Consider the following 22,598-nt stretch of genomic DNA (forward strand, 5'->3'; position numbering starts at 1 on the left):
GGCCCCTGGGCCTTAGGTTGCCTACCCCTGCTGTAGAGTGTGGCACCACAAGTAGAATTTCCCCAGATGATCTAAGTGATCATGCAGGTCTATAGAGGGGCACGTGGTCTTTTAGGTAACCTAATCTCAATTTGCTCACTTTTTAGTTGTTGTTGTTGTTATTGCAGCTACTACTGTATTTATATCTCACCTTTCCCCCCCCTAGGAGCTCAAAGTGGTGCACACACTTCCTCCTCCTATTTTATCCTCAGAACAACCCTATGAGGTAGGTTAGGCTAAGAGGTAGGGACACACCTAAAGTCACTCCCGTGAGCTTCATAGCTGCTTGGGGATTTGAACCCTGGTCTCCCAGGTCCCGGTCCAGAACTCTTAACCACTATGCCACACTGTAGCCGTGGCTTTGTAGCTGATTGGCAAGCAGTGCCGTTCTCCCAGCACAGCTATAATATCTGCATGTCCTGGTGCTCCACTCAACAACTTGGTTGCAGTGTTCTACACCAGCTACAGCTCCTGGACCAATCTCAAGGGAAGCCCTACACAGAGTGCATTACAGTAGTCCGATCCCTGTCCTGGAAAGGTGTAGTTGGTGTTTCAATCTAATCTAATAATAGCCCCTCCTCACCACAGAAGTCGCATAAGCCTACAGTGACAAAAGTTGTACCTAGGAGCACCCACAACCTGTGCACCTCTTTCTTCGGAGACAGGTGAACTCCCAGATCTGGGAACCCCTTACCCACAAAGATTCCATCTTACCATGATTTGGCCTCATTTTATTGGCCTTCAACCAGGCACTGGCCTCTTCTGATTCAAATGTAACCAGGAAAATCTCCTATGAGTGCTTCCAGTGGTTTAATGCAAAATGGCACCCAAAGCGGGGGGGAGGGTTAACTCCTTCCCTTCCACTGCTATAGTCGTGACAGAATCATGGGCTCTCCTGCTAGTCATGTCTCCTTGGACATCAAGATGAGTTGTTTTGCAGACACCTTTACAATTCAAGCACCCAGAAAATTAAACAGAAAGGCAGTTCCTTATTCTCAGCTTTCAGTGATTGCCACAGTGGCAAGCAGGCAAGAATTTGCCCTGAGGACTAATTCACACATGATAGTTTTAGATAGTTTTAGAGCCAGTGTGGTGTAGTGGTTAAGAGCGGTAGACTTGTAATCTGGCAAACCGGGTTCGTGTCTCCGCTCCTCCACATGCAGCTGCTGGGTGACCTTGGGCCAGTCACACTTCTCTGAAGTCTCTCAGCCCCATTCACCTCACAGAGTGTTGTTGTGGGGGAGGAAGGGAAAGGAGAATGTTAGCCGCTTTGAGACTCCTTCAGGTAGTGATAAAGCGGGATATCAAATCCAAACTCTTCTTCTTCTTCTTTTTCTTCTTCTTCTACATAGATAAGAATGAAAAAGCAAAGTCATGCACCAACAGGAAGACTTGTCAATGAGTTTGTGATTGCCGCTTTTGCTATGTGAAATGGCTCTTGATCCCATTGACTAGTGGTATATGCACAAACAAACCTTCGACCACTGCAGTAGTGTTAGACTTGGTTTGGGTCATCTGGTTCCCTGTGTACCTTTCTGCAGAGATCCAGACAGTACATATCCCCAGCATCATGTACACATTTCCAAATTCGTGGAGGACAAGGCTATCCATGCTAGTAGCCACAATGGTTATTTTCTACTTGTAGTGTCAGAGCCATTATGCCTCTCAGTGCCAGTTGCTGGATGGGCTGGATTCTATATTGCTCATGTCCAGCTTGCAGGCTTCTCATAGATGTCTGGGCGGTCACTGTGAAATACCTCTTTTACCAGGTATTTGAATCGATCGATCGATTGGATTTATATTCCACCCTTTTCTCCAAGGGGCTCAAGGTAGTGTATATGGTCCCCCTCTTCCTGCATTTAATCGCCACAACAATCTTGTGAGGTAGGTTAGGCTGAGAGGCAGGTCTTAATCCAATACTCTAACCACAAAACAAACTGGCGCACCCTCTCTCTATATATATTCCATTTTATAATATGCAAATGTATTTTGAAAAAAAGAGAAGAAAACTAGTGTGTCCTGATTTTATTAACTTTTGCCTTTTTTATTTTCATTTCCCCTCCTGTGGTATTTCCACTGATTTCAGGACACACCTACACAGTGAGAAACTCTGGGAAAGTTTGAGCCAGTTCTCCTTTTAACTGCTAGAGGGCAGTAGTAACCATTTAAAACGCCATATCTGCCTCTAATTTGAGAAACGTTAAATGCCAATTGGATTGTACAGGCAGTGCATTTGTGATGCTATGAAGTTCTCGCTGCAGAAGGAACTTTCCAACAATCTGCCTAAAATGCGTACAGAGAGAATGGAAGAGGACTTGAGACTAGGGCTCAAAACCTTTCTCTCTTCTAAGAATGGCAAAACTGTGCATGGATATTTCAGATTAGTCTTGGGCCTAAACATGCCAATAACATATGATTTCACTGGAAACATTGGCAGAGGTCATGCTATTGGGGTATTGCTACTACTACTGTTTCTTAAATTTTTGATGTTTTGATAGCCAAGGTGACATACCAATTAGAACACTGGATCTGGACCTGATTAATAAATTAATTGTAATAATAATCATAATTTTAATATTCCTCTCACAGGACTACAATTTCCAGAGTGGCTTAAGAACCAATCGTTCTCATAATTCACAATTCAGGTTTTAGAATTCATACTCTGTCCCGCCCCTTATATTAGATGCCATTCATCTGTGTTAACTAAATTATACTTAGGTGCTGCTTCAAATGCTTAATATTTTTAGGTAATGCACAACACAAAACAAACAAATGTAGAAATTACGGTATTTACAATCAAGGTAGAAAGGAAGGCAGGGCCCCGGATAAATTTTCAATGTGCCCTATTTTTATTTTTAAACAAAACAGTAGCATTTAGTAGTAGTAACATTTGCCAGCATTTATGGGCGTTGTTTGAAGGGCAAAAAATGTATAGTTCATATTGTTTTCCTCTCAGCTTGCGCTTGCCTGCTTGAAGGGAAAACATAGCTATGCTGAAAGCATGTGTAGGTTAGAGAAAAAACACCCCCACAAAGTTTACAAGGGAAAAATATTTATTTATTTTATTTATTTCCTAAAATGCATGTACCTCTTGAATGTAAAACAACAACAACAAAAAACCCCCACCTCAAAGCTATTTGCAAAATGGAAAAAAATGGAAATAGCAGTAAAAACAGTTAAAAACAACTATTTAAAATATTTTTGAAATAGTATTTAAAATAACAGTAGACTAAAAAGAGATAGAAACACATCAGCATATCCGTGCCTGGACAGGCTTGCCTAAACAAAAATGTTTTTAGCCAAAAAGGGTACAGCGAAGGAGCCTGTCTGGTGGTCAGTTGGCAGGGAGTTCCAAAGGTTGATTGCTGCCAAACTAAAAAATTGATTGCTTACAATTGCGAAAATGGGTATTATGTGTTGCATGTAACAGTTCCAGGTATAACATATACGGTCGTACCTTGGATCTCGAACACCTTGGCTGCCAAACAAATTGGCTCCCGAACAAGCGAAACCCAGAAGTGAGTGTTCCGGTTTTCGAACGATTTTCAAAATCCTGCAGCTAATCAGAAGCCGTGATTTGGTTTCCGAATGTTTTGGAAGTCGAACGGACTTCTGGAATGGACTCTGTTTGACTTCCAAGATACAACTGTCTATTTGTGGCTGGGGAAACCCAGCCAGATGGGTGGGGTATAAATAAATAATAATGATAATGATAATTTATTTATTTAAAAACAGATGTTCTTGGGCTACTAAGCATGGAGAGGAAGTGAACATATATTTATTTAAAAATAGAAGTTCTTGGACTACTGTGTAAGATTTAGGCACAGATGGGAAACATAGCTGTGCCAGCAGCACACAGGTTAGAGAAAATATCCGTGCAGAGTTCAGGAGGGAAGGCCAAATGGACATATTTTGAAACAGGGAGTCACTTGGCTACCGGTTCAGATCTCGGCAGCCGGCTCTCTGCTTACAGAAATGCCTCTCAGGCCTGTTATTTGCAAAGCTGCCGATTATTGGGGTTAAAGCCCGTCTGTTGGCTGATGCGGACGGCCCATCTCTTGTTCATCCTTGGCGTCGCCATCTCAAGCGACAGAGGCTCCTTCCTCCTTTCGCCCGTTGACTCCTTCCTCACCCCTCCTCCTGGCTGGCTTGCCTAGTAGAGACGTTACTTTCTTGACAGTGAGACAATTTCTTCTTCTTCTTCTTCTTCTACTTCTTCTTCTTCTTCTTCTTCGGGGTGGGCGCTAAGAGAGAGGCCCTCCCTTGCTTTCCATGTTCGGTGCTTTTCTCTCGCCTCTCCTCTTCTCTCCCCCCCCCCGGCGCCTCTCAATTATTTCCCCCCTCACAATTAACGTTCTCCTAACTTGACACTCCTACCCCCCCACCCCCCGTTTTGGTGCTGTCAAGCACCGTCCCCCCTTTTTCTCCCTATTAATTCCAGACATTAATATTTTCTTTCACGCAAGTGCTGCCGTTCACCCGTGAAACAGTTTGAACATTATGTAGCTGTCAAGATACCTAGGGATTACCCGGCGTGCTTTGCCTCCGTAAGTGACACCGCCGAGGCCCTGCTTCTGAGATGTTTATTTTGAGAGTAAGCTGACAAGCATGAAGTCCTGATCCCACGGAGGCAATCTCATTTAATTAAAAGGCTCTTTCATTATAGTTCGCCTCCCGCCGCCCACCCCCCTCAACCACCCGCCAACCCGTCCATCCCCCCCGATGCACACTTTAAAAAAAAAAAAACCTAACAGAAACAACAAAAACCCTTCGTTTTGCACGAACAGCATTGTTTTACAGTAAGGGAAGGCAGGGTAGCAGCCGTGGGGATGTTCCGGCAACCGTAAAACTTCCAACGTTGATGTGAGAAATGCAGAATATCCCCACAGAGAATGTTTTCCTCCCCTTCTCGAAGAGGAGAGGTTATTTGGGGATTGAATATTGCATTAGCCGAAAAAACATATTGTCTCTGTTCATTTCCTTTCTTTTTTTTAAAAAGTGCTTTGTTGTGTGGTTCTTGTTCCATTTAAGAAACAGATAAGCGAATGCGTTTGGACCAACCTGCCTTCAATCTCCTTATTCATGTTTTCATTCTACCAGTTGCTTCCCTGGCCTCCTCCAGATATAGCCTTTTTAATGTAGTTAATAGTTGAGGGACTTCTTTTTTTTAATTATTATTAATATGCTGGCAGCCTCTCCTTATCAGGGAGATAAAGGCCGGCTCTTCTCTCGAGCCTTCTTGTCTCCCCTTCCTTTATTTTATTTTTAAGAAAGGAGAGAAGGGACCGGAATATTTAAGAGAAATTAACAATAGAACGTAAGGCAAATCACCTCTGTTCATCTCATTTCTAAGCACTGAAACATCCTTTGGAAGGTTATTGGAAATGCTTAACGCTCAGCGGTATTATCTGTGGAGCTTTGCCCTTCCTTCTGTGACTGTGCAATGATAGTGGTTTCTCTTCCCATGCATTAAATAAAGGGATATCCAGTTCTAAGTTGGCTGATCCACAGGAGCCTGTGGGTGCATTCACACCACATATTTAAAGCACTATGATGATGCTTTTGTTTCCCCCCAAAGAATTCTGGGAGCTGTAGTTTGTTAAGGGTGCTTAGTGTTGTTAGGAGGCCCCTATTCCCCTCTTCTAACAACTGTTAGCACCCTTAACTACAGCTCCCAGAATTCCTTAGGAGGAGCCATGGCTGTTTAAAGTGGAATCATAGTGCTTTAAATATATGACGTGAATAGAACATGGCACCTCTCTGTCTCTCTCTTTCTCTGACTGAGGTGGGAATGGACAGAGCAGAGATGTGTGAAAACATACAACGGCTGGAAGCAAAGCAGTATGTCCCCCCAAAAAGTGTTGCAGGCACCGGCAATATTGAGAGCAGAATAGCCTTGTTCCATATTCAGCCACTCAACTGCTTCGATCTGAGGAGCTGGCAATGTTACAGGTGGAACACAATACTCATTCCACACTTGCAAGAAATCAATCCATTTATAAACTTGGAAACCAATCAGAGGTTTTCTTACAGTCAAGTAGTGGTACATAAATTTTGTTAAATAAATAGTGCTGAAAACGTGGTTGTGCATTATGTATTAATTATTCCTTACTATATTTATATATCTTGATTGTAAAAGCGAAACAAACCTCAACGTGTTTCGTGGAAAGAATAAAACAATGAAATTTTCAGCAAAAAAAAGCCCAGTTAAAAACAAGAATTCCAAACCTCAAAAAATAATAAAAACCAGCAATAAGCTGAAAGCCAGATCAAAACACAATGTCAGCATTCTGTACTTCTGGGTAAGGTAAAGGTAAAGGGACCCCTGACCATTAGGTCCAGTCCCAGACGACTATGGGGTTGTGGTGCTCATCTTGCTTTACTGGCCGAGGGAGCCAGTGTTTGTCCGCACACAGCTCCCGGATCATGTGGCCAGTATGACAAAGCCGCTTCTGGTGAACAAGAACAGCACATGGAAATGCCGTTTACCTTCCTGCCGGAGCGGTACCTATTTATCTACTTGTACTTTGACGTGCTTTCGAACTGCTAGGTTGGCAGGGACAGGGAAAAAGTTTTTAGCCAGTGCTGAAAAGAGAACAGCAAAGGAGTTTGCCTGATTCCAATAGGCAGGGAGTTCCGAAGTGTGGGTGGTGCCACATTAAAGGTTTGATTTCTCAGACATGCGGAACGAGTAACAATGTCAGTTCCATGTCTAACAGCACTGATGCCATCATAATCACAAATCACCATGAATGTACGATAAAAAGGACATCTGGAGAGGTCCCTTAATTAACTTAATCCTCTTCTCATTGTAGAGTGCCAAGATACACCATTTGGGAATTACTGGTTTAGCCAGAATAACGTTTTCTAGATTAACTGAATTCTTTTCGTTCTTTCCTTGTTCAGGTACGAGTGACCCTTATGTGAAGTTTCAGCTGAATGGGAAAACGCTTTACAAAAGCAAAGTCATCTATAAGAACCTGAACCCTGTTTGGAATGAAACTGTCATAATTCCAATTCAGGCCCTTGACCAGAGACTCTGCGTGAAGGTAAGCTGTTGATTGTAGCGGCCGCCAAATTTTGTCTAAAATGGCCTGGGAAGGGCGGGCTTTTGACCACAGTAAGCTAGAACCTCAGGTATGACAACCCTATCTGAATGCTGATAACTTTTCTTTGACGATCCATGCTCTGGCAACCCTCCTCTCTGGATTGCTGTGGTGCATTGTATATGAGGTTGTCTTTGAATGTCCCTGTTATCATCAGAGAAATGTTGGAGGGTATGGGAAGGTGGTCTGGGAGCTTCACTTGGGCCCCATATTTAAAACAGTGTTATACCACTATGAACAGTCATGGCACCTCCCCCTAAAAATCCTGGGATTTGTGGTTTGTGAAGGGTGCTGCTGAGAGTTATTTGGCGATCCCCAAATCCCCTTACAGAACTACAGTTCTCAAAGTGGCTTGACATCTCAGCCCCCATCTCAGAGAAGAGTCTGGTTATAGTTATGCTAGATTTTAGGGTACATTTGAGATTCTCATTTTAAATGGTCTTATTTATAATTTGTTCATCGCTCTGCAGACACATGTTACAGGTGGCTTGTAGATAGAATAAATGCACAAATGAAACCTCTCACACCTAAGGAATTATCTTTGAGATGTGCTGTCTACAAGCAGATGGCATCTTGAAAATGCAGAACAGATGATGTTCTCGACTGACGTTGATTCGATTTGAGAATGGCCTCGGAACTTTGCAATTCTCCTCCGTGTTTCTTCTCTGGGTTAACATATTTGTAGACAGAGTGAGTTTCTACCCAGAGTGGCCATAGACTAATCTATTCTAGCCCTTCACCCATAGGTAGAGTTTACTACATAGCAACCCCCAGTCCATTTCCTGCATATCTAGTTAGGTTCTAATTCTCAACGTAGTTCTTTTCCCGATGGAAAGAAAGCAAGGCCAGACCAGCACTTTCTCAGGAGTGCCACTCTTAATAAGAAGGAGCTAGATTTTTATAGTATTCCAAAAGCCTGCCTAACTACCAGTGGTGATGGGAGAACCCCCCCCCCCAAAAAAAATCTGGACATAATAGGCAAAGTTTGTATTCTTCTGTAAGCAATTTCATGATTTGCATGCAGAAAAGACTTGGGGTTCATCCCATGAGTTGAATAGGATCAAAAATGCAGCACTCTGATTGGTCCTAGAACAACAGGATTCAGAATGCAGCAGTCTGATTGGTCCTGGAACAATAGGATCCAGAATGCAGCAGTCTGATGGGTCCGCAGGAGCCACCCAATCCAACTCCAGGTGGAAGTGAATCCGCAACCTGATTGGCCTACAGGAGAATCCCAGAATTAGCCAATCACGTGGGGCCCATTGTGTAAATAATGTATATAAAGCAGACATTTCTGGGAAACTTCCATTCATCACTACTATGAGCTGAATAAAGAGCATGAAATTCTCACTTGACTCTGAGTATATTTCAATGGCATTTCAACATTGGGTTAGGAAAGACATGTTTCTGAAACTCTGGAGAACCCTGCCAGTCTGTGAAGATAGTGCTGAATTAGATGGATCAGAATCGTAGAGTTGGAAGGGACCCCAACAGTCATCTAGTCTAACCCCCTGCAATGCAGGAATCTCAGCTAAAGGAACTTGACTTTGGTACAAAGGAGCTTATAGTCCTAACTTTCTGTTGAAAACTGTCTCTTATCCATAGAACAAGCCTTCGTAATAGCTGTTGTGAGCACTGCCTATAGATAAAAACACCTATTTCTGGGCATAATCTCAATGAATAGTTTTAACTATCGGTATGTTAGGAACCATCTGTCTGAGGGTGGCAAAGGCAAGCTTTATCCCTTAAAAAAACACACACAACACCAGCAACTTTAAAAGTTAACAGCTTGTCAGGTTTTCTTATTTCTTTTGAGTATTTCTTCAAAGAAAAAATTTGTTCATAGTTTTTGTTTGAAACTTCCAAAACTTCATTTTAAAAAAATAATAATTACAAATTGGTTTTAGGGAAAATTTGAGTTGTTTTGTTGACAAAAGTGAACAAAATATATTGAGGGTTTTTTTTGGGGGGGGGGAGAAGTGCTATGAATACACCTGAAAACTTCTCACTGGCTTTATTTACACGTAACATGAAACCATGGTTTGCTCAACAAACATTGAGCCATCTCTCAGATGAGCAAACACAGGCCAATTTGCTTCTCCAAAGCTGGGTTTGTTTTCCAGTTGTCTTGCCTATAGCCTGTTGAATATCTGAACTGGGGTAGCCAAACAAAGCATGAATGAGCAGAATAGTTGGGCTCAAACCAATGCCAAAGTAGAGTTTAAAGCAAGCCATGGTTTGTAAACCCACAACAAACCCTGGCTTTGGCATCATTTCAAGACAACAAGCCAGGTTAGTCTGCTTGTCTCGGTTCAGGCATTCAAACAAGCCACATGCTAGCTAAACAAACCACAGCTTAGTGTTTTGAACCAGGCCAATAAACAACAATAAAAAATGCGATCAACAGATGCTTTTCACGTGAATTTCAGAGCCTGACGTAGAACTGAAAGAGAACAAATAGCTCTTTTATCTGAAATGCAGAAATTGTTTCCAGGTGTCCAGATACATATTTCTTTTTCCTCTTCTCCTGTTTCCATATGCATCAGGTGTATGATCGAGATTTAACCTCTTCAGACTTTATGGGTTCAGCGGTTGTCATGCTGGGTGAACTGGAACTGAACAGGTATACTTAGAACTTATTAAACATTAATTTGATTTACTTAGGGATGCTGGTTATCCATTCTGTGAGACTCGAAATGCTAAAACTTACAGAATTCTAATTTAGCTTGCTGAATCTTCTCTCTCTTTTTCTTCTAAAATTAAACCATGAGGAATGCATAAACTCTTCAAATTTACAGCTTGTATTTGAATTTTAAGGCGATATTATTTAGAAATTTGATATTACGTTTCCTCTAATACTCTTAAATGAAGAATTGGAAAATTGGGGAAAAAATTAATGAACCCCCCCCAAAACAAACAAACAAACAAACAAACAACAAATTAGGACAATGATAAGTGCTTAGGTACCTAAATTCATATACAGTGGAACCTTAGTTATCAAATGCCTTGGTACTCAAACATTTTGGTTCCCGAATGCCGAAAACCTGGAAGTAAGTGTTCCGATTTCCAAACATTGTTCGGAAGCTGAACGTTTGATGCGGTTCTCAGCTATTGTTTCCAGGCCGCCAGCCCTAATTGGAAGCCTTGGTTTTCGAACATTTCGAAAGTCAAACCGTTCGGAAGTTCGAGAACCAAGGTACCACTGTATATTTACAGTAATATACTTATTTCAATACCCTGTATAGGTCTGTACAAATTCTTTTTTACTTGTGTCAATACCCTTTCTCAAATTTATGAAAGAAATATTGCAAGCAAATTCAAATTAGAATTTTGTTAATAATGTTTGTCTCTAAATTCATATAAGCTCTATGGTACACAAAGTGTGGGTGCAACTCTAAGTCACTGTGATTCCACCCTCATCGTTCAGCCTGGACACTGAGGTCCAGCTCTGAGGGCCTTCTGGCGGTTCCCTCTCTGCGAGAAGTGAGGTTGCAGGGAACCAAACAGAGGGCCTTCTCGGTAGTGGCACCCGCCCTGTGGAACGCCCTCCCATCAGATGTCAAGAAAATAAACAACTATCTGACTTTTAGAAGACATCTAAAGGCAACCTTGTTTAGGGAAGTTTTTAATGTCTGATGTTTTATCGCTTTATTATTATCATTAATTCTGTTGGGAGCCGCCCAGAGTGGCTGGAGAAACTCAGCCAGATGGGTGGGGTATAAATTTATTATTATTATTATTATTATTATTAATTATCTCCTTGGCCTCAAAACTTTGTCCATTTTTCTTTCTATTCCCTTTGGTCTCTCATGCAGACACCTGCCTTTTTCTTTATAATGTCTGCTCTAGAACAGGGCTGGCAAAACTGTTGTCCTCCAAATGTTGTTGGACTCCAATTCCCATCAGCCTCAGGCAGCATAGCTAATGGTCAGGATTAATGGGAGATGTAGTCCAGCAAGACCTGGAAGGCCAAAACTGCCCCACCTCTGCTCATTTAAATAATATGTAAATCATGCACATTAATAGTAACAGGCTATGGAGAACAGAAATAGCATCTTAGTGGCACCATATAATAGTTGGTGGCTGTCTGCTGTGATCTTAAAGACAGTCTTTGGCTAAATAAACTCTTCTGCTTTCAGGACTAGTGAGTTGACCCTAAAACTGGAAGATCCAAACAGCTTAGAGGATGACATGGGTGTGATATTGTTGGACGTGAGGCTTGCTGTGAAACAAGGAGATGTTAAAAGAAATGTAAGTGGTTCAAGAGATGGTTCTCTTCTCCTTCCCCAGGAAAAACGACTGCCATCAGTACAGGTGGGAAGATGAGCAAGTGTCCCTGGCAGGGCATGGAGGCAGGTAGGACAGGTGCACTGCAGTCAGTGGGGCCCCACTCTGTGCAGTGCCAGAGCGCCGTGGCAGAGCACATGAATGGCATGCAAATGATGGTTCCAGACACAATCCCTGACTGCTTATTTGGAAACGGCAACTTAACCACTTGCCTCTCCCTTTACTCTTTGCCATAGCACCCCCCACCCCCCTAGAGCTCAACAAAGCTACCACTCCCTCTCTTAGACCGTGCCAAACCTCCACAGAGCATCTGGGATGCTTCCCTGAGCTGCCCACCCAACTGCCCATCCCACGATGGCTCAGCGGTTCGGAGAGTCTAGTTTTCACTGTCACCTGTCTGTGGCCAAGCAGACTGCAGCATGATGGCATCATTAGATTTTCATTATATGCAATAATACAACATGGTAGCTTAAAAAATTGCAGGGGCACAATTAGTGCCAGCACCTTCTGTCAAAAGTTTGGGTGTGACCCTCGACACCTCTCTCTCTATGGAGGCGCAGGTTACAGCCACAGCAAAGGCTGCATTTCTCCATCTCTGCCGTGTTAAGCAGTTGGCTCCTTACCTTTCTCGCCCTGATCTAGCCAATGCGATCCATGCGATGGTCATCTCCAGGCTTGATTATTGTAATTCGCTCTACGCGGGGTTGCCTGTGAAGCTGACCCAGAAACACCAGCAGGTGCAGAATGCTGCAGCGAGACTACTTACAGGGTCTTCACCACAGGACCATATCCACCCAGTGCTACATCAGCTGTACCGGCTCCCGGTGGAGTACAGGGTCAGGTTTAAGGTGCTGGTTCTAACTTTTAAAGCCCTATACGACCTGGGACCCTCGTACCTACGGGACCGCCTCTCCTGGTATGCCCCGCAGAGGACCCTACAATAACATCTTGGAGGTCCCGGGCCTCAAGGAGGTTAGACTGGCCTCAACAGAGCCAGGGCCTTTTCGGCCCTGGCCCCAGCCTGGTAGAATGCCCTGCCGCAAGAGACCAGGGCCCTGCGGGACTTGACATCTTTCCACAGGGCCTGCAAGATGGAGCTGTTCCTCCAGGCCTTTGGCTAGGGCCCAGTCTGACCCCTCTCCTCTTACAAGACCCTACATATAAGAGGCCACTCTAACTCCTCTCACTGGCTCATATAAATAGCTGAGCCTGGTGAGTACCTAATGTTCCCAACCCCTATAGTCATAATTTGCCAGTTGCCTTCTGATCTTATTTGATTTTAATGCAATTTTAAGCTGTATTTCAGTTGATTGCTGAATTTTGTGTTTTAATGTATTTATATTTTGATGTTAGCCACCCTGAGCTCAGTTATGGCTGGGGAGGGCGGGATATAAATAAAATTAGTTGTTGTTGTTGTTTTTAGTATGTCTTTTTAGGCCTCCTTTGAGACGTTTGGTTGAAAAGGAGGTTACAAACATTTAAAATGTTCTATCTATGCAGGGCCTTTCTGACAGCATTTGTAGAGCTTAAGAATCTGCAGGAGATACGAGCTCTTCTCAAAGGCTTGGCTTAGTTGCTAACTATCTCCACCTTTTTGTCCCTTTCTGCTTCCCTCCTCCTCTGCCCCATGGATGCTCCGTTTGGGGACATGACAAACAGAGATGGACGAACCGAAGAAAGCGTTCTACCCCCAAAGTAAGTTGCCTGCCAACTCCCCTCAATGTGCACCTGGAACTCTTATAGTCTTGTACTCCTGTCTTCTTCCCAAAGTTACTGATTTGGGTAACACTAGCACACTGGTGGAATTACTGGAGAGGTGGATGAGTGGAAAGGGAGTGTTCCTCTTTTCTCCATTATTAACCAAATTTGGCCATTCATTTATTCCTCAGAATTCAGATGATATACTTCCCAAAGTGTTTTCCCATCCTTTCCCATTTTTTTTATTTATGATTTTCAGTTATATATACATTTCAATAGTTTCCCAGTCATTTTAACATTTCGAAACTCGACTTCCTTCCCCCTCTTCCTGCAGTTACTTAAATTTATTTTTTATATTTCCTGCATATTCTAAATTACTGTATTTTTCGCTCTATAGGACGCACTTTTTCCCCTTCAAAAATGAAGGGGAAATGTGTGTGCGTCCTATGGAGCGAAGACGCCATAGCCCCGTGACCCTCTCCCGGCTGGAGAGGTGACGCGCGCCTATGGAAGGAGCCTCTATAGCCGCGCGTCACCTCTCCAGCTGGGAGAGCGCACACGGGGCTAAAGAAGCCATAGCCCCGTGACCCTATCCCATCTGGAGAGGTGACGCGCGGCTATGGCAGGAGCCTCTATAGCCGCGCGTCACCTCTCCAGCCGGGAGAGCACGCGGGGGGCTAAAGAAGCCCCCCGCGACCCTCTCCCGGCTGGAGAGGAGGTGACGCTCGGCTATGGCAGGAGCCTCTTTAGTCACGCGTCACCTCTCCAGCTGGGAGAGCGCGTGCGGGGCAAAAGAAGCCCCCTGCGACCCTCTCCCGGCTGGAGAGGTGACGCGCAGCTATGGCAGGAGCCTCTATAGCTGCGCGTCACCTCTCCAGCCGGGAGAGTGCGCACGGGGCAAAAGAAGCCCCCCGCGACCCTCTCCCGGCTGGAGAGGTGATGCGTGGCTCTGGCAGGAGCCTCTATAGCCGCGTGTCACCTCTCCAGCTGGGAGAGGGGCGCGGGGCTATGGCTTCTTTAGCCCCGCGCGCGCTGGAGAGGTGACGCGCGACTATGGCAGCAGCCTCTCCACTGCGCCTTTCTGCTGCTCCCTGACCTGCTCTTTGGGGCTGGTGGTGGGCTTCCCCCCACCAGCCCCAAAGAGCAGGTCGAAAGGAACCTGATGCCTGGAGAGCGAGAGGGGTCGGTGCGCACTTGCCCCTATTGCTCTCCAGGCTTCCAAGGAAGCTGCCTGAACGGCACCTTGTTTTAGAGCGGGAAAACAAGAGGGGGGAAATTCTCCCCCTCTCTGTGCAGCGCCTCCTGCCGCTTCACTGAAGGGGCACTGGGCAGAGAGGGGGAGATTTTTTTTTTCTTGTTCTCCCCCCTCTAAAACAAGGTGCATCCTATTGTCCGGTGTGTCCTATGGTGCGAAAAATACGGTAACTTACTCATTTATTCATGTACTTTAAATATTTACTCTTATAAAACTGCAGGTTATTACAATAATCCTGCCAATGTTCTTATCTGTTTATAGTTAGTTTGTAAATATTCAATAAACCATTTCTATTCTTTTATAAAAAGTTTGTTATCTTGATTTCTTATTTTTCCAGTAAGTTTCACCATTTCTGCATAAGTTTTTGTATCTGCTCTTCTTTTGTTGGGGCTTCTTCTTTCCATTTTGGGGCAAATAACATTCTTGTCACTGTAGTCACATACATGAATAAATTTCTATACAGTTTGGGTAGTTCTGCCCCTATAATTCCCAAAAGAAAAGCTTCTTCTTCTTCTTCTTTTTACAAATCTTATTTTCAACATCTTTTCCAATTCATTATATATCATTTCCCAGTAAGCTTTAACCTTCTACATGACCACTACATATGATAAAAAGTACCTTCTTTCTCTTTGCATTTCCAACACTTTTTGATTTATACATTTTTGTCTATTTTCTCGGTGTTAGATACCATTGATAAAACATTTTCATATAGTTTTCTCTTAAACCATAGCATGCTGTGAATTTTATGTCCGTATTCCATAATCATTCCCATGTCTATTGCCCAATGTATCATTGAGGAATTTTCCCACCCTTTCTCAAAGGAGTTCAGGGTTGGCATTCAACCCTATATTTGATCTCTGCAACAGCCCTGTAAGGTAGCAATCTGCTCTCTCCAACCAGCATTCAATTTTGCTTTATTTCATTGGCCTTGGAGATCCCTCAATAAGAATCCAGACTTCTAAGCTCTGGTTTTCACAGTCCATCTAGTTAAAAAAAACCCTCCATCTCTCTCATTTTTTTTGGTGGTAACTTTTCACGTGTTATTTCTATATTTCTTTTTTTAAAAAATAAATAACCGAGACAAAACTTTTGATAGATTTCTTAGTTTGCAAGGTTCTGGCAATCTCGAGATCTTTCTCCCCCTCCTGCCATCGCACACAAATGAAATTTATCAGTTTCCAAAGAGGGTGAACCAAGTGTGTGTAGCAGAGGCAAAATTATTATTTTGCAAAAAGTAAGAGGAGAGAAAGCAGCAGAGGGGAACTCCAAACCTTTTGCCTTTTTCTGTTGCTGTCACTAGAGGGTGGAAGAATGTCAGTACTTCATACAGAAAGCAGAGTTTGGGATCTGGAGCGAGCTCTAAAGACAAAACAACAACTCCTGCGACCGTCTGAGAGGCAGTAAAGGATTTCCCAGAAAGACTACCTGGGCAACACTTGACAAAGCCATATTTCCTGGTTTATTGATTTTCTTGCCACACTAAAAAAAACTGGCTTTGTACATCAATAACTTTCTTTAGTTAGGAAATGCCAGCTTGTGGAAACATTACTGGCTCTTTCCCACCTCCCACCCCCATTTTTCTTTTTCATTTTTTTTTATGTGTGTGTGCACGCACATGGCGGAACATAAAGGCTACAAAAGGAAAATTGTGTGCTGGGGGAATTTGGGTATCTCAGGGAGGCACGGGAGGTTATGGAAGTATGGTCAGGAGGAGCCTGATGGGGCAGAAGAAATGAGGATGGACTGGATTAAGAGACCAGAAGGAAATAAAAAAACAAACCCAAGCACTCTAATGGATCCATATACTTGACACTGGTGTATTCCCCCCACTCCCACCCCACGCATCACCTCCACCGCTGCAACACTTCTGACATCTGACAATGTATTAGAAGGAGGAAGAACTCAATATTATTTTCTTCATTTCTGAACGAGGCGACATGATAGAAGTATTTAAAATTACGTATGGTATGGAGACAGCGGAGATATATTTTTTTTCCTCCCTCACTTTATCGTAACACAAGAACTCGGGGATGACCAATGAAGCTGAAAGTTGGAAGATTCGGGACTGGCAAGAGAAAGTACTCGTTTACACGGTGCATTCTGAAACTATGGAACTGGCCAGCATCTTTGATGGCTTCAAAAAAGGATTAGACTATGGGTAGGCAAACTAAGGCCCGGGGGCCAGATCCAGCCTAATCACCTTCTAAATCCAGCCCACGGACAGCCCAGAAATCAGCGTGTTTTTACATGAGTAGAATGTGTGCTTTTATTTAAAATGCATCTCTGGGTTATTTATGGGACATAGGAATTCGTTCTTTTTTCTCCCCTCCCAATATTGTCCGGCCCCCCACAAGGTCTGAGGGACAGTGGACCGGCCCCTGCTGAAAAGGTTTGCTGACCCCTGGATTAGACAAAATCATGGGGGATAAGATTATCAGTGGCTGGTAGCCATGATGCCTATGTTCTGCTTCCACGATCAGAAGCAATAATGCTTCTGAATACTAGTTGCTGGAAACCACAGCAAGGCAGGAGTGTTGTTTGACATAGGTCCTGCTTAAGGGTTCCCTGTAAGCATGTGGTTGGCCCCTGTGAGAACAGGATGCTCAACTAGATGGGGCCGCTGGCCACATCCAATAGGCTTTTGCATTCTTATTTTATTCTGTGAATCATTTATTCTGTGAATTCAGTTACTATGTCCCTTTTAAGGACATGCTGTCTCATTTATAGACAATGTTTTGTTTTTGAAGCTCTCTTGCACGATGCGGCTGAAAGGGGAGTCCTGTAGCGGTTAAAACATCAGGTCTGTAGTTTAGTGGTAGGACATTTGCGTGCAGAAGGTCCCAGCTTCAACTCTCAACATTTCCAGGTAGGACAGGGAGCCTAGGGATCTGTTGCAAATCATGGTAGACGATGCTGAGCTAGATGGACCAAGGATCTGACTTGCTATAAGGCAGCTTCCTATCTTCTCATTCTAAAAAATATCACAGGAGTGTCACTTAGCTCGGCCTCCTGCAATGCAGGATCACAGCTAAAGAACCCCTAGCAGATGGCCACCCAACCTCTGCTGAAACATCTCCAGTTCAGGAGAATCCACCACCTTCCGAGGGAGTCAGTTTCACTGTTGTACAGCTCTTAGTGTCAGAAGGTTCTTCCTCCTGTTTAGTTGGAATCTCCTTTATTGTAATTTGAATCCACTGGTTTGGGTGCTCCCCTCTGGAACAGGAGAAAGCAAGCTTGCTCCATCATCCATGTGACAGCCCTTCAGATATCTGAAGATAGCTATAATCTCGCCTCTCCATATTCTTTTCTCCAGGCTAAACACACCCAACTCTCTGAACTGTTCCTAATCAGACTTGCTTTCCAATGCATTATAATTTGGGTCAGTGTTCTCTGCACCCATTCCAGATTGTCAATACTGTACCCTTAAACTGTGGTTCCCAGAAGTAGACAGTATTCCAGGTGGGGTCTGACCAAGGTAGACTAGAGCAGTACTATGACATCCATCGATCTGGACATTATACTTCTGTTGATGCATCGTAGAATAGCATTAGCATCACACTATTGACACGTTAAGCTTGTGATTTACTAAGATCCTTTTCACATGTACTGCTAAGTCAGGTATCCCCACATCCCATAACTGTGTATCTGCCTAAGTGCAGAACCTTACATTTGTCCCTACTGAAATTCATTTTGTTAAGGTCCTAATTCAACCTTCTGAGATGTTAGCTACCCCTCCCAGTTTGGTGTCATCTGCAAAGTCTATTAGCATCCCCTCAATTCTGTAATCCAAATCATTTATAAAGATATTGAGCACCTCCCGGCCTAGAACATATATTTTTTAGGGATAACAAGAAACTATTAGTGGGCACTCTTTGAGTTGGGTCAGTCAACCAGCTACAAATGCACTTAACAGTAACATTGTGCAGCCCACATTTTACCAGCTTTACTGCAAGAAAATCATGGGGGACTTTGTCAAAAAGCCATACCAAAATCTGGATACATTACATCCACAGCATTCCCCTGATTCACCAAACTTGTAAGATTAGTCTGGCTGCTATACCTTCTCTTCCAGCAGGGCATCCACCTTACACTTGCTGCAGGTGTAGCTTCATGCATCAAGCAGGAAAATGAACAAGGCATAGGTGTTGTTTACTTATGCTCCTGCTGCCTTGCTGTGCATGTCTCTTGATCCTATATATGTGGAAACACAGCACTCTGGGCCTCAACCTTAAACTCTCCTGCTCAGTGCTCTCGCAAACACCCTTGCTTACTAGGCCTTTTCTCAAACTTTTGTTGTGAGCTCCCATAGACTTGAGAACAGCTGTGTAGAACTGGTGGCTGCTGACTTCTTCGGAATTATAGCTCTGTGAAGAATAAGCTACAGTTCCCAGAATTCTTAGGAGGCAAAATGTCGCTTAAATATGCTTTAGATTCATGTTCTGTACACAGCCTAAATGCAAGCATGCACAAATATATGTTGCGTGAGTGTGTTCAGGAGGGAGAGCGAGTTGAAAATGAAATTCCACTCAAAGAACTCCAGTTTTCCTCCAATATGATCTCCAAATCAGAGGTCAATTTTTAAAAAATTTTTTTTTTAATGAAACCCCTTCTTCCCTCTTTCCCCTCACACCCCCTGTTCTCTGAGTCTGGATTTCACTGACAAGGAAATTACTTCAAGAAATGACCCAACATTAGTGTGTGTGTGTGTGTGTGTGTGTGTGTGTGTGTTGTTTTGCCTCTCTGGGAGTGAGTTTCAGCTATCCTCTCCCATCCTAAGAAAAGAATAAAGAGAAAGGGGAAGAGAAAAAGGTGAGGGGGAAACAGGCTAGGTTTGGAGGGGAGGGGGGCCTCACTTTGGATTTTAAACACAGTGAGCTTCGCACATCAAACAGGGCTGTGCTTTGCGCTAAAATGTTCAAAGTACGGTGGAGAGAGATAAAGGGCTTTGATGGGATGTGGATATTTCCCAGGGACATTGCAAGCAATAATCCAGATGTTCTGCTGTAACGCAACGAGTGTCCACGGATAGAGCAGGAGGTCCCAGCCAAGTGCAGCCTGCTGGAGGGCCTTGGCCTCTCCTCTCTCATGCTGTTCTGCCATATGGAAGCAATCTCCCAGTCCCTTTTAATGGCCAGCCTCGGATTCCGTTTTCGCAGGCCTCACAGAACCTAAGTGGGCCTGTTTTTATGGACAAGTTAGAAAGAAGCCTTTCCAAGACAAACATCCAATTGCGAGGGGGGAGCGGGGAAGAGCGGAATTAGGACATACCAAGCCGCAAAATTATTTTAGAGCATATTTCACGGAAGCGGGGCTGTTTTTCTTTGGCAATTGGCAGATTGTAGGCTTGCCCTTTGATCCTTTGGGGACATTTTCCCCATTTCCTTTTAACAAGGGGGAGTAGAAGGGTGCGAGGGGGGGCTAGAGCAAAAGAAAACGGGATTTCAAATAGCTTGCTGCTTTTAGGGAGAAAATGATCAGTGGGGACTTTGAAGTATGTCCATGGGAACGGGCAGGCTTTTGGTTTTTTTGTCCTGTGAGACAAAACCTTAAAAAGAAAAAGAAAAAAAAAACCCCTCTGCAGCTGGATTTATGAAATCTCTCTCTCTTGTTAAAAAAAGTGGGAGTTCTTAGCTTGGTAAAAGGAAAGTCAAGATGTGTATTTCCAGTGGAATGTCGTGATTGTATAGAAATAAATGGATCTGTGTGGGGGATTGCAGAAGGCATGGATGCTTAGCTTACAAGAAAAATTTCTGCACGCTATGTGCATGTGTCCGGGAGAGAGAGAGTGCACACACAATTCTCCTGATTAAGACATTTTGATAAAGGTTTGTCAAGCAACAATTGTTTAAAAAGGCCAGTCTCTTTTCTGAGCTTTTCCACAGGTATCATTTTACCTAGAGGTGGTCCACACATGCATAAACATTGCTTGATTTGTTCTATGCTTGATGACTGGGCAAGTTAATGTGGAAATTTTGTGAGGCATTGCATTTGAGCCAATTAGAGAAGTTCTGTCTCTGATGGGAGCTGTTAGTGAGCCATCACAGGTATGCAGGTCACCATGTGAGGTTACCTGCAGTCATCAAGGGGTGACTGTGAGTGAGAGAGTGGGAGAGAGGGAGAAAGAGATTTTCTGTAATGGCTCTGACCATCATCTTGACACCCTGGTCTTTGCCCCTGGACCATGGCTGGCAGCAGTCAGGGCTAGGACATTCTATTTGGTGGTGGCCAACTTGCTGAATGTCTTGCCAAGTGAGAAGTCAGACCTACGGCTATGTAGTCTATGTTGGAGAAAAGCAAATACATTTCCTTCTCTTGAGCTTCTAGTTAATGCATGTGTTACTTTAAACCACATGATGGCTCTGCTTGAGCCTCTGTGTGTCTCAGTTAAATCCACCTCTAAAAGCTGAGCCACTTTGTTGTTCTCTCCAGACAAGATGTCTGCTGCTTTCGCTCTCTGATCTGCACTCACTCTGTAAATAGTTCCTGCATGAATAAAGCCTTTGAACTCCAGAAACGGTACAAGCTTATTCAAAAATTGGGACTTTGGGGACACTTGGCAAGCTTTACACCCCACATCTCAGGATTTTCCATGCTTTTCTAAAAGACCTAAAACACTTTAACACGTCAATCTAATACTGGTACCAAAAGGTAAGGTTTGACAGATTTTGGCTTGATAACACTTTCTGGATATGCCCCAGTGTCTATCAACAAAACAACAAATTTATTAGTTGCTTTTTCTTGCCAAAGGCAACTCAAAGTGACTTACATTTACTTCTTTATGCCTTCTCTCCTAGAACAGAAAATTTGTACTTTGATCCAAGTTTGATCTCCGATGCAGTGTCCAAGGAGTGCCTATTTAAATCACTAGAACAATATTTCAAGGAGATTGATTTTCTAGAAACTAGCGTTCCCATGCAATGGGATGCAATGAAGGCCATCCAGAGAGGGCACTGCTTTGGTGACGCAATAAGGGGGGAAAGAAAGCATGATCAAGAAACTTGCTTAATCACCACAGAAATTAAAACACTTGAAGTGCTCTAATGTAGAACAGGCACTGCAAAATCTCTTAGATCTTTAGCCTGGTCTAAACTAAAATTACTTAATTCATCTAGCCCTTCTACTGATCCTGTGTGTGTGTGTGTGTATAGATATAGATATATGCAGTGCTTTTTTTCTAAAAACAATGTTTAGGGGTACTCTTGCTTCTGCCTGAGACTCAGGAAACACTGGGAAAGGAAAGGAAGCTGCCATTGGGGGTAGCAACGGAATTGACGATTCTCCATGCTAGAGAAGAAACTAAATTTTTTAGTTTCTTCTCCCATTAGATTCACAAAATGTTAAGGGGTATGCGTACCCCCAGAAAAAAGCACTGGATATAGGTTTGCATATGTATACTTATTTTTTAGAAAACAATGTATACCCACTGAATACATGAGGAATTTATGGAATTGTGCTCGTCTCACCTTTTTTCAGGCAAGTGTCATTCGATCCTTCAGGCTGACAGATTCCTGGCGGAAGAGCCAGCTGTGGAATGGGACGGTGACCATTGCCTTAATAGAAGGGAAGCACATCCCTGCAGGGGGCATGGCACAGATATTTGTTTTGGTGAAAATGGGAGAGCAAAAATACAAGAGCAAGGTAAGCATGCTAATGGAAAGGGCTAACCACTGATGTTTGTTTCTCTTAAGTGTCTGGTGCCGGTGGTAGTCGTTGTGTGTGTGGCTTCTCCAATAACCTCATTCCACTAGATATTTAGCGTACCTTGATTCTGAAATGTAAGCACACAGCAAGGGAAGCTAACTATGAAAGGGTCAAATGAAGCATTTTCTGGATAGCTAATCATGGATGTTCAGCTGTAATTTTTATTTAACTGAAATGCAGCTCAGTGTGTATGTTCGTATTGTGGGTGCTGCCATCTTCTTTAGAGCGGAGGGGGCATTTAACCCTTGCCACCCCATTATCAAGATTAAACGCAAAATAGCACGTCCGCAGGCTAGGAAAGTAGGGGGAGAAGTTTGAGGCATTTGGCATTTAATGACAAATCCACCTGTTTTGCACTTTGCAACACAATAGGCGAACTGAAACACCAAAGCCTTCCTTCAAAATTTGCACTTTTGCAGTGGAGTTCTCTAGTCACATGATGTGTAAGTGGTTTAAATCATGCTGGCCACATGACCTGGAAAGCTGTCTGTGGACAAACGCCGGCTCCCTCA

At 43.5% G+C, this 22,598-nt stretch overlaps 1 protein-coding gene across 7 annotated transcripts in view; it reads left to right on the forward strand.

Moving 5' to 3' along the window:
- The window catches only part of MCTP2 (multiple C2 and transmembrane domain containing 2), a 120,602-nt gene that overhangs the window by 26,815 nt on the left and 71,189 nt on the right, over nt 1–22,598 (forward strand). For all 7 annotated transcript variants that reach the window (XM_080982120.1, XM_080982117.1, XM_080982119.1 and 4 more), the window contains 5 exons: nt 6,946–7,088; nt 9,692–9,768; nt 11,285–11,396; nt 13,092–13,127; nt 21,859–22,023. In XM_080982120.1, the coding sequence (XP_080838246.1) occupies nt 6,946–7,088; nt 9,692–9,768; nt 11,285–11,396; nt 13,092–13,127; nt 21,859–22,023 (533 nt within the window). The remainder of the gene's footprint in view (nt 1–6,945; nt 7,089–9,691; nt 9,769–11,284; nt 11,397–13,091; nt 13,128–21,858; nt 22,024–22,598) is intronic.

Source organism: Podarcis pityusensis, assembly GCF_964106645.2.
Source record: "Podarcis pityusensis genome assembly, chromosome: 14".
NCBI lineage: Eukaryota > Metazoa > Chordata > Lepidosauria > Squamata > Lacertidae > Podarcis > Podarcis pityusensis.